Source organism: Suillus paluster, assembly GCF_016628075.1.
Source record: "Suillus paluster strain FC165 chromosome Unknown EDB91scaffold_616, whole genome shotgun sequence".
NCBI lineage: Eukaryota > Fungi > Basidiomycota > Agaricomycetes > Boletales > Suillaceae > Suillus > Suillus paluster.
Window position 1 is genome coordinate 1 of NW_024538176.1, and position 12,261 is coordinate 12,261.

Here is a 12,261-nt window from a genome sequence, read left to right on the forward strand (position 1 = left end):
CTTTTACTGGAGGAGATGTGACATGTCAGAGAATTCCTCTCATGGCATGCTACATGGTGGGATGAGCAGGCAGGGCAATGTAAGAATTACCAAACGTTTATAGCCGGAACATGCCGATACTCCTCTCACCGCAACCACCACGTCAACGCCTGGACCGTTTGTCAAGCACGATACCCGACCCCTTTTATTAGTACCTATCCTTTCAATTCCTATCGCTCGCTAAACCCTTCCTGTCGTTACTGTTCCTCCATTCGTAATACCACCGTCTTCACCTTGTCAACAACTCTTATATCATTCTCTCGCTACACTATCAAATACAAACGCCACTCCCTTCAGCTACCGCTTTCACCGACCGTACACCGAGCCCTTGCCTTTAACTATTCTAGGACGACCCTTCCTCATCCTACAGTATAAGTAGCCCATGTACATTCCTAATAAGCAGCAGAATAGAACAGTAGATCCCCCAGAAGAACGCCCCGAAGAACCTGTCTCATTACCTTCTCTTATCATCGCTATAACGCGGTCACTCTCGTTTACCAATTCACGATATCTCTCGCATCCGTCATCCGTCATTTGAAGCTAACACTAATCATTATCATTCCTTCAGCGGTCTATCTACCCCCTTCGCACTCACATCGCCTCTAGCTACGCACGTCGTAGCTAACTAACAGCGAAGAACGGGCTTACCTGATGCTGCGAGCAAGGGCATCAAAGCTTACACCAAACGCCAAGCATCTCTTCGGAGAAACTTACGGATAGCCTTCAACAACATGTGGGCCATGATAGAGTCCTCCGCGACTGCAGAGGTACAGTTATAGGCTCGATGTCTCTCCCACTGTTCGCGTGCCAGTACTGTACTTCCATGTATGTATATGTCAATTCAAATTTGGTGTTTCTCCTAGATCCAGGAACCATATCAGAAGACTCCCGATAGAAATGAAATCAGTGGCCTCGATTATCGAGATCAGATCCAGTCCAGATTCAGAAACATTGGGAGACTGATGGCCTCGAGGGCATTATATTGGGAGACTGATGGCCTTGAGGGCATTATGTATGACCAGTGGCCTCGAGGGCATTATGTATAACGACGAGGGATAAGCATGAACCATACATAATGACTCGTCTACAATCAGCCATTATTATGCATAAGTCTGCCATGAACAGGTGGCCTTGACAGCCTCTATTCTCACTGAGTTGGTGCTAGTGTACGCCATCTCATATGTTCCGTCAGCAAGCACCTTTGGCTGCCCGCTTCCCTCGACCTTCTTGTCCTCCTTTTTATTATCCTCTCCGCCAGCTTCATCTAGTAACTGCCGTTTGCTCGCAAGAATAGGGATCTCGCCAGGCGTCGCGAAAGAGAGAAATCATAGAGTTGATATCTTGAATATCATTGCAAATATACCCTTGAAGACATGTACATGCGAAGTTGGTGAGAGCCGCTACATGGTCAGGATGGCTAACTGGACACTGGTCTAGAACCAACTGAAAATGCTCTACAGCACCATTCAGCCTGGTGAGAGACGCTCTCACCTGTCATGTATTCGACAAATTGTGCGTGGCCCACATCTGTATCTCAAGCGATCTCACAGTCTACGAGGGACTACAGTTGATGTTCTGTCAGAACAAAGCTGACAGCAGAGGCCAACATCACAGGCCAACATCACTCACATCCAACAGTGCGCCATCCTGATCGTCACAAGCAGGTACTGCGGTGGTCTTCAGCGTGAGTGAAGGATGAACACCATGAACGGGTGGGAAGGACAGAACTACAACATGTTAGTGTATATGCGTGAATAAGAAGCAAATCACTAACCGACAGCCTCATCTCCATAACTCAAAGTGTTCCGATGACTTCTCCACTTTCTAGTGGCATTCAGTCAACCTTGAGGCCCAGGACAAAATCGCTAACCCTCGATTAGATAATTTTGGAATAATCACAGTTTCAGTTCGCAAATCCACATTGTCCTTACTTGTCTCATCAAATTATCATGCAACCTGAAGCCCCCTCATACACCACCATCACAGAATCCACAAATGCTACTGCCAGATACAGTTCCATTCATTTGTCATACCTCCAGAGCTGATTATCGCACGGGGGATCTGAAACTAGGCCACATTGCTGTTCTCACTGATTTGGGAAGGTATCTGCGGGTTCCATTCGATTGCCTAGTTAAATGTGTTGGTGCTATGCCCTCTCATCAGGATCTGCAGCGGATACGCAATAACTTGACAGAGAGCAAGATTCTCACTGACAACGAGAGTGGCTTGTGATGGACAGACTTTACCCCACCTGCCACATCAAAAGGGTCCAAAGAGAATGTGTTTGAGCCCCTCGGCCACATCATTGCTGAAATTTTGCCCGAAGTCCTGAATTGTGGAGTGTCCTTTATAGCGAACCCAAACGTAACACCCCTCTCGCAGTGCAACAATACTTCCAGGCCTGATGGATACCTTGTACTTAGCAACAAAAAAACCCAGCCCAAGATACATTGGTTTGATATTGCTGTGCCATTCGAGTTCAAGAAGGCACAGGATAGAGAGTCTCTCCGAGATGTAAGTTGTTACAGATCTTGTTGGCATCCGCTCACAAAGCCTGCTCTAGGACGAACAGAAGATAATCTGGAGCCTTCACAGTATCATGCACAAGGATCTTCTTCGTTGTTTTGCGTTTGGTATCACAATGGAGGACACGCAATTGAGACTGTGGCTCAGCAATCGTGCGTTCCTTGTGGTTACAGAACCTATCAACTTCTTCGAGGTACACAAACATATCACGCTGTGTGTCAGGGTGCTAACAGGCATGGTACATCTAGAACATCGATGGTGTTATCTCGCTCTTTTACACTCTTGGATCTGCGTCTGCATCTTCTACTATGAAAGAGCTCAGATGGGACCCCACTGTCGAGTGGATCCATGATGGGGAGGGTTTCCAATACAAGTTCACTATCAGGGACGAAGTGTTCACCACGACACGTGAACTTGCAACCTATGGCGCAGACTCTATGGTTGGGCATGGAACTCGTGTGTACGAAGCTACGGACGCCGAGGGAAAGAAAGTTGCTGTCAAAGATTCATGGAGAGCAGCTGGACATCAATCAGAGGGCGAGATCCTAGAAAACATCTTGGCTTCCTGTGTGGAGAAGCTGCAAGCGGAGGAGTTGGCGGATGCCAAGAGGCACTTTGTTGGAGTCTGGCTCTGGAAGGATGTGATAATCAACGATACCCCAGATGAGACGCTGGACCCAATGTTCGCAGAAGAGCATAATCATACCTGGCAGTGAGTGTCCATCAACCTCAATCCCATCATCTCCATGACACCACATTTACCTAGCACAGGCGATGTACTTGACTCTGGTCAGCTGTCTACCTTTCTTCCCACACAATTGGGCATTATTGCGCGAAAAGACACTGTCATCCCACGCAGAGTCCATACTCGCACTATCTTCCTTGATGTCGGAGTAGCTCTCAAGGATGTCACCTCTTTGGCCAACAATCTGAGTTGCTTGTCTGGCACACTTTTGGGTGAGCAAACTACTGTCACTCTCCTTTCCTCAGTCGCTCATTCAACTTAGCCTTGCATTATATGCACAAAGCAGGCTGGGTCCATCGCGATTTCAGCATCGGGAACACAATTTGGGTCGGGGGTGTGGGGAAGTTGGGTGACTTCGAGTATGCAAAAGAGATAGATTCAAACACTTCTAATGATGTTCGAATGGTAAGATTTTTTGGAGATGATCTCTTTCACTGTTAACTTGTCGACAGGGAACAATGCATTTCATGGCAGTGGAAGTAGAAAGCCAGAATTACCTTTTCCTCCCACGTCATGCACACTGTCTGGACCAACCTACATTTCGCATGAATTTCCTGCACGACATTGAATCCATATGGTGGGCATTTACCTGGATTTTATTTTATCACACGGACACGAAGATGGCAAATGCTGACCATTCCTTTGATGCACATGCTCAGTTGAAAGAATACCAAGTGGCCTTCCCTGGTTTTGTCGGCCAGATATCATGCCATCACTTCTTCCTCTACACTGGATGACTCCAAAAGAAGCTTGAAAATCTTCTTTCAAAGACGTGCTTTAATGTTTGCAGCCCTATTATTCCTAATTTCGCAGCCGCTCTCCAAGATGGCTATGAAAGGGCGGAGGCAAATTTTCCCTTCCTAGCGCTTGACGATGCTCTTCTGAACGATATGCACACAAAAGCGGCAGCATATCTTAATGATGCACAACGGCGTGCTGGTGGCATAGAACTTTGTCCGCTCTCCAATCTCCTGAAGCAGAAGAGGCCCAGACCGGGAGATGAAACATTGCTTCTGCCAAAAAATCAAGGGAAGAAGGCTCGATATGCTTGATTTTTGATTGTTTGTATGAGAAAGAACCAGGAGATGGTAGCTTGGCGTCTGGTAGCTGTTATCTCGTGGTTCCGCGGGATCAAACGTTTCGTCCTTACATATATTAGTTAGCGGTGTGCATATGCTATCGGCCTCCAATTCAACCCGCTTAATGATCTTCTCCATCCTCAGGACCTGCGGCTGTTCTCACATTTCTCCGTGCTACAGTATGAGCAGTAATACGTGCCCTTCAAAGATCACGTTCGCATATGGGATGTCACATTGTCGTGCATGTGAAGGCGGCAGCGCAGATGTGACTGTCAAGTTCGCCTGTCACACACTCGTAAAAATATCCTGTGGGAAGGCTGCAGAGGCTGTCCATACATGTTCTACCTATAATGCCACTAACAATCCTAGTACCTTGCTAGGCTTATTGTTCTTAATACAATTTCTGACTGAGTTGCGTCTGAAGCTGGGATCTTTGCGAATAACCTACTACGTGTGCACTCTTCACTTCGATACACATATGATCCGAGACTCTCGGAGATGGGTGGGCCGCGAGGGATCGCCGCATATCCATGTTGGGAGTTACGTATACGAAAGCGGTATGAGCTCCTTACTGAAATTCAAAAGAACTAGGTGACACCAGCTGGCGAGACTCGCGATGACGAGCTTCAATGGTGAACTCGTAGGATGCCGGCAAATCGTTTGTATATCGTGGGAACTGCCCAATACTAAAAACTGCACTTACTTAGGAGACGCCATCATCTAAGTATAGGTGATTGAATCCAAGTTCGAGGTCTTTTTGACTCTTTCAAGCGTGGTCGGTGAGTCTCACAAAACAGCACAGAACTTTTCTTCTCACAAAAAGGTCAACTTCAGCCTAGATCATGGATATCGACCAGCAGGGAAACGTCGAGACAGCATTCATTCTCCCAAACGAGTTGATCGCTCTATTTCTCGATGAACTTGATGTAGTATCCCTTCTGAGATGCAAAGAAGTATGTACACATTGGTCCTACTCAAACCCGTTACTCACGCTGAATTCTAGGTATGCCGGTTGTTCAATTCCGTCATCGCCACTAATGTGCAACTTCTCTACAAAATCGAGTTGTTTTTTGGACGGTTTGAGAATGGACGCCACTGTAATCTTGATACAGTTAGCCGCCTTCGTGCCTGCCGACAATATCAACAGGCTTGGAACAACCTATCTTTTCCGGATTCTCGGTTCGTAAGCATGCAGGAAGGTCATGCTTGGGAATTGTCCGGGGGAGTATTGTGTCAAGCTATGCGCTCAGGGCTTTCATGCCTACAACTTCCCTGCAAAATCAAAGACATTCCCGAGAGAGAATGGTCTATCAATGACTTTGGATTCGAGATCCGAGACTTCACCATCGATACGTCCCAGGACTTGATCGTTGCTGTGGAACCAGTAGGTATCATGTACGTTTTGATGCTCTTAAATTGTGAGATGTACCCCTGATAAATGGCGCAGCCCGAATCTATCATGCAAGATACACATGAGAACGTTAATGACTGGCGAGCATCATCCAATGTCTTCCGTGCCCTTCGTGACACACACGCCATCCAGCGAGCATGAAGAGCTTAGGTTCCTTATTCAAGTTTGTGGCTCCCGCGTTGCAGTATTGTTTCAAGAACTCGCAGATGAACCCACCTGCGAGCTGGTGATCTGGGACTGGAAATCGGGTCAGCAGAAGCTCGTACGTCTTCCACGCCTACTGCCGCAGGTTGATTATTGAGGGTCACTCCAAGTTCATTCGAGACGCAGACCTTAAATCCTTTTCTTTCGTCACAGAAAACTTGGTTTTGGTCGGCATTGTGGAGAGTGACGAGGCGCCCCCCCGTCTGGACGTCCTCAGTATTGACAACTTCAGCGGAGCGATGGTGCAGTATCAGGATGTCAATTATATTTGCGGCCTGGAGTATCCAAAGATGAAGGCCAACGTTATAGACATGTTGATTCGCTCCGAGCCGACTCCGGGTTGGTCTCCCTCTCAGTCTCTCCGAATTCCCTTCTTCTTCGCTCGCAGTGACCGCATCTTCACCATCACCATGCGGGTTAGCCCCGACAGCAATAGCACCGAAGAGAGTACTGTGCTAATCGTTCCCTTATCCACTATCATGGCTCAGATTGAATTGACCCACAATACACCAAAACGGCTTGTCCCATGGAGGAAATGGGGTCCGAATGGTTCTCATATGCTCCTTCGCAACCCGTCCGAAGTCTGGGTTTGCTACGTCTACGGTATGAAGTTCATCCAGCTTCTGCGATGGCAAAAAGGGACCCGCGCAAGGGTGTATGATTTCAACAAGTATGCGGCGAGGAGGGATGTTCGAAATGAACAGACAACGGAACCGAAGCTTCTGTGGAAACGCTTAGGAATGGTCCGGGCACTCAGTTCGCGTTGTTCTGCCTTCAATGAAGAAGTCTACACTTATCTTCCTGGCCGTGTTGCGATTGTAGAAGTGATGCCGAGTGATACACCTCACGACTGGGAGGCGGCTATGATTGGCGAAGACAACATCGTCGTGGTTTCTGTGAGTCTTCCAATATGCTCCATTTGACTGCCACTTATACGACCTACTGCTTAGCCTAATGCAAGGAAGTATGGTTATATCGCCATGTAGATTGGCAGGTCGTCGCTCTGAACAGTGTATATCGTATTCGTTACCTCGTCTCAAGAATTTGATTTTTGATTTCATAACACTCCTGAATTTAAATTTCCCTACTAGAAATACTTGCGCCATACAAGACAGATGGCATCACTGCGATAACATCGCATTGCCGTCAGTAGGTAACACGACATTTAGTTTGGGCCCTGTGTTCTGCCAGACGCCATGGCAAATATTTTCAGTGCGCAAAGGGAATAGCTCATATTGTCCTATTTCCGATTCAGTGCGACGTTCGAGCGGCTGCCAATCCCTTGTTTTCCGTGGACTTACATAAAGACCGTCATCTTTCCGAGTTGGTAGTTACATCTCACCTCATTCACGACAATGTCATACTGATATCAATTCACTAGCGGATTGTCGACTGCACTAACTGGCCCTGACATCGATGACAATACGATACTCTCGTCACCGGGCTTCTTTGTGACCCCTATGAGACAACTACTTATATGGTCTTGTAGTTCTTGGGATCTCGACTACTGAGTAATAGACCAGACGCTGTATGTACACCTTACCGGATCTACTGGGTCTGCTATCCTCGATCACACCGATAACACAGATCACACGACAATATTTTCCTTTTGCAGGATTCAACCAGCTTGAGCTGCGGCAATGCTTGAATGAATTGAATCGCCTATCGTACGTCACACGTGAGAACGGAGCCGCGGAGGGAGATCTATATGTCAACTTTGCCATCACGAAACCTGGACCGCGAGCCCAGAACATTTTTATAAGTCTATACTTACAACGGAAGATATATGATATACCGTTGATCTGTTCGGAATGAGGGATCTACTTAATATATAACCGGGTCTGTGGGGGGTGGGATCATCCGCGGAGGGAGATCGGACGACGGAGATGTCATTGTCAACTTTTGATGTGATGATACTGTTCTCAAGCTCAGATGGCAACGGGCAACCCAAAACATCTCTATAACCCCCGGCCCGTGCTCGTAGTATGTATCAATCTGTTGTTGATCTGCTGTACAGGTTTCAGCATAAAGAGAATCCAACTTACTTGAGTGATGAGCCACGGGGAGTATCTTGATCAATCAATGACAAATGTTATTTGATTATCGGCGTCTGGGGTTTCGATTCAGTGATACTCGGCTGAAACTTTGCGGCAACCATGTCTTGAGTTCATGAATCCTCTGCTGTTAGTGTGTGCTTATCTTTCTCGACATGTTGTCATGTTACTTGTGCAATTTACGACTTTCTTACGTCCCCAATACGTCCCCCATACGAAATACTTACGCCCTGGGCCTGATATGGCACCGACAATTGTTTCGCTGACTTCGCATGTGCGGGAAGTACATAATGCTACAATGAGTTAGGACAGGCTCAACGCACAGACAGGCATGAGAGATATCCATTGAAAGATCTTAGATTATTGTCAAGAAAGCTTCGCAAGGCTACACGATGCAGTACAACAAGAAAGAGGACAATAAGGACGTTGCGTTGGCAAGGCCAGTTGACAACGCATAGCAACTCAAAGCCTGGGTACACAGCAAGAACGATGCAATAATTATTGGCAGCAATTGGCAGTAAATTCGGGACCGAAAGGGCAAACAAAGATTATTGTACGAATGAAACAGATGCTAGAACAACGCCATATAAAGTGAATGGCGGTAAAAAAAAAATTAGGGTATGCAGGGGTAATGGTATACGTGGTCCACAAGAGGACATCCAGATGTTGAATATATTGAGTTGGAAGATTGGCATAGGTGGGGGAACGAGGCAAGACAAGACGAAGGGTGTATGATGCCTGCATGCAAAAATGAAGAAGAATGCGCAAGAGGGAATGTCCAGTTAGGGGGTGACGTTTATAATGACACATGCCAAGATTAAGGCGAGTCGGAAAAGGTTTGGGGAAGACCCTTGTGACGCTTCCTGCTCTTCTCGTGGCGCCTGCAGTCACTCTGATTGAAGAATGCCTGATTGCAGCCAGGAATGTTGCATAAGAATGGTCGTACACCACTGTGAGACTGAGCGTGACCTATTGGATTTATCTCAGCGACACCGCAAAGGTATTTCAGCGAATAGAACTTACGCTTCAAGCTAAACACAGCGGTAAAGGTCTGCCCACACTCATCGCATCTATAGGTGGCGTCGTGGCGTCGACGCCGTTGGTTGGCTTCAAGCATCGCTTGACTAGCGACAGGACGAGTCGTGCTAGACTCTGAACGTGAGCGAATGTGCCTAGCGATAGCCGGGGGGTAAAGTGTGTGACCAAATGAGGGGTCGCTGGGGGAATGGTGGTGTCGGAGAGAAGCTGAGCTTTCTCGACGTGAAAGACCTGAAGGGGATATCATCGGAGACATGCTACCCTCAGAAGAGGGTGTGGTAAAATAAAGAGGCGGGATCATGGGAGACACGCTACCCTCAGAAGAGGGGGTAGTAACATCAGACCATGGAGACGACGGCGACTCATGACTGTGGCTGGGGGACAGCGTGACGTAGGATGAGGTGGGCGATGGCGTATATATAGGTATACGGAGCATGTTGCCAGCTGTATTTTGTGGCATCGTCTGCGGTGGCGGGGAAGGCGGGGTCACCTGGAAGGCAGAAGACGATGCAAACGGGTCAGGGCCACTTAGGTACTGCTCTGGTGGGTACTGCTCTGATGGGTACTGCTCTGATGGGTACTGTTCTGGGAAAAGCAAGTCTTGCGATTGAGTAGCGCGTAAAAGCGACGTCTCAAGATCCCCGAGGTAAAAGCCCTCGGTGCTCAAATCCTCTAATGATAATTGAGGATTTAAAGATTCGGCTAAGAACACGTTGAGCTGAGCATAGACAAATGGCGTGCATCAACTTACGTCCTTCGAGAGAGAAGAGCGTAGAAGAGGACATGAACGGATCCTGATTGTACCCGCCGTATGAAAAATCTGGGTCGAACCTACGCAGGGTGACATATGAGTCAAGAGTCAACGAGGTAGTACAACGAGAAACGTACTGTGTATGAGCGCACCTCGATTGATCAGAGATGGGAGGTGATTCTACATGAATGTGAGGGACCGATGTCGCCTGTGAACGATGAGAGGGATTATTGTTGATAGAGGCCATTATAGATGACTGGAGATAAATCAACTAAGAAAAACAAGGATGGACTTTATATATAAGACGCAGTGCCTTCCGGGTGAGCCTATTTGGGAACAGCGCTGAGGTGGCTACATGATCTCACCAACCAGGGCAAATTCTTGCGAAGGCGCCCATAAGCGCTCTGCCTCCCCAAGGATATGGCAAAGTGTGGTCAGATCTGACAGATCAGGCCTTTTCTCTAGGTGCCGAAAATATTTAGCGCAGTCAATTAATTCAGAAAATGCCAAACTTGATGTCCATTGTACCATCGCACTTGTGATTTTGTTGTAACCCACAAGTTATGCGGACTCAAACACCACCGCTTGAGTGGGAGAAATTTGGAACCTAAAGCGTCTTGAACATCTACATGGAATTTCCTGGATAGCCTTACTGTAGAACATGTCACGAACCAACCAGCCAAACGGCTGTGCTTTTCTGAATAGAAAATTCATGAGTAGATGGTTTGAGGGAGGGAAGGAAACGGTGGCACAGCCACTAATGGTACCATTTCACAAGGGCCAACTACGTATGTATCCTTCCACATTACAAAATCATGAAAATCACCCTCGAGCAGCAACGATGCAAGTGGTGACCGCCGAGTAAACACCTTGTATAAGCACAGTTCGAACCCTCATGGTATTACTGGCGTGCACAGCCTTATCCTGCATCGCCGCAGCATGGCCTGCCATGCCTTCTTTCCGATGATAATGGACAATCCATAGAAAACAATATTTTCGGTACGCCATACCCACAATCCCAGGTTTATTTCCACTGTCCAGCAATGAGATAGATGGCAAATCGCCCTATGGTTGATTCATATTCTGCATTTGGCCCTTGTTTCAAAAAAAAGTTTGAACCCGCCAAATCATACCCAAAAACGTTTGCAAGCGGCCGCGCCTTTGCAACGTGTTAGTGGCGCTGCACTCTCACATGTAGACATGCACAGGCCTCAAGCATAGGCTAGCGCGTCTATTTCTATTTGGCCCTCCAAATTCATACTGATGCCTGTCCTTGCCTGCCAACACTCATGCAACCGCAACCAGCCGCAACTACACATATGTGATCACAAAATGGTCAAGCGAGATGAAATGTGGCAGGACAAGAAGCCACAGCTGCTCAATGTTCTTTCCCTGAACTCGGGGTATACTTCCATCGCAATGGCCTTAGAAGGGGGAGTCCTCGTCTCGTAAACAAGAGTTATTACGTTTGACTTGACTTTTACATAGTAGTACCACATAGTGGCTGTCCTCGTACGGAATAGTCATGGTTGACCGGTGGCCTATTCTTTCAGGTGTTCCGCTCGTCGGTGGATAATCCCATCACGCAGATCGCCGTTTCGCCCGCGGTTGCGCCTATTCTCATTGAAGTAACAAGCACCTAATATCCACCTTCAAGCAAGCTCCTCGAATCATATCGGAATGACACCGAGGAATATTACCACAATCGGTGCTTCTTGGTCTGCAAGAATCGGTTGAACGGAACTTGACCTATTCATCGGCTACTTATCTTTAGTCCAATCACTTGTCGCACAAGTTCTTCAGGTCCATTGGCTTCCATTCTGGTTACCAGTCCAGGCGATTACCGACGGGCATATCACAGACGGCGGCCTCGCTCCGCCCACTTTCGATACTGTCATGCGAAGGGATCTTTCGTTTCGGCCCTTTCGGGAGTCCTCCGATGCACTGGCGTAATGTGGAGATTGGTCAAAGATAGATCCGAGAATCACACATGGCCCAAGATGAGGGGCCACCTACTGGCCATCCTGGGCATAGACTTTGAAGAGCTTCGGTGATAGACGTAAGGTGGCCAGCTGTCATGAGGCCTGGGGGTAATTTTTGATCCTCGTGGGTTCATGATTCTGGAGTTCTAAAGGGAGACTGGCCAAGGTACCTGACAGCCACACCAAATAGGCAATCATAAGCCAACGACACATGCCAGGCCCAGATCTGCTTTTACACAAGAGTGACGAATGAGCTCATCCCATTTAATGATCGGGGACCGGGGAGCGATCAAGATGACGAGTCTATGCGGGCATTTGCACACGTCTTTACATTTTCTAGAGTGTCAGCTAATGGAGCAAAGGAAGCCCTCACCGCAATAGTGGTAGTAGCCATGTACAAATGTTATAGAGAAAAGGGCTGACGGAGCGCTC

General features: G+C 47.6%; 3 protein-coding genes across 3 annotated transcripts; 2 read left to right on the forward strand and 1 right to left on the reverse strand.

The window, feature by feature from the left end:
- Positions 1-2,187: 2,187 nt before the first annotated feature.
- EDB91DRAFT_1305156 (uncharacterized protein) lies at positions 2,188-4,544 on the forward strand (the record flags this gene model as incomplete). Its single annotated transcript, XM_041325032.1, has 8 exons — positions 2,188-2,260; positions 2,315-2,553; positions 2,603-2,758; positions 2,814-3,277; positions 3,332-3,522; positions 3,573-3,715; positions 3,763-4,002; positions 4,057-4,544. The coding sequence occupies 8 exons, from the start codon at positions 2,188-2,190 to the stop codon at positions 4,360-4,362; spliced, it is 1,812 nt and encodes a 603-aa protein (XP_041168344.1). The 3' UTR covers positions 4,363-4,544.
- Positions 4,545-5,231: 687 nt separating this feature from the next.
- EDB91DRAFT_1305162 (uncharacterized protein) lies at positions 5,232-7,113 on the forward strand (the record flags this gene model as incomplete). Its single annotated transcript, XM_041325033.1, has 5 exons — positions 5,232-5,342; positions 5,393-5,784; positions 5,837-6,062; positions 6,115-6,900; positions 6,955-7,113. 5 exons carry the CDS (start codon positions 5,232-5,234, stop codon positions 6,988-6,990), a joined length of 1,551 nt encoding a protein of 516 aa, XP_041168345.1. The 3' UTR covers positions 6,991-7,113.
- Positions 7,114-8,376: 1,263 nt separating this feature from the next.
- On the reverse strand, positions 8,377-10,523 carry EDB91DRAFT_1187708 (uncharacterized protein). The gene is made up of 5 exons (XM_041320501.1): positions 10,501-10,523; positions 10,000-10,431; positions 9,848-9,927; positions 9,082-9,798; positions 8,377-9,027 (listed from the first exon to the last, which is right to left on the reverse strand). The coding sequence occupies exons 2-5, from the start codon at positions 10,092-10,094 to the stop codon at positions 8,876-8,878; spliced, it is 1,044 nt and encodes a 347-aa protein (XP_041168346.1). The 5' UTR covers positions 10,095-10,431; positions 10,501-10,523; the 3' UTR covers positions 8,377-8,875.
- Positions 10,524-12,261: the final 1,738 nt, after the last annotated feature.

What these genes read in the sequence shown, in the direction of transcription:
- EDB91DRAFT_1187708 (XM_041320501.1), bottom strand. Translation starts at nt 10,094, where the DNA reads ATGGCCTCTATCAACAATAATCCCTCTCATCGTTCACAGGCGACATCG. An exon ending in GCTCTTCTCTCTCGAAGGAC is followed by an intron (nt 9,799 to 9,847) that starts GTAAGTTGATGC and finishes ACGTGTTCTTAG; the next exon opens with CCGAATCTTTAAATCCTCAA. An exon ending in CGCTGTGTTTAGCTTGAAGC is followed by an intron (nt 9,028 to 9,081) that starts GTAAGTTCTATT and finishes TAAATCCAATAG; the next exon opens with GTCACGCTCAGTCTCACAGT.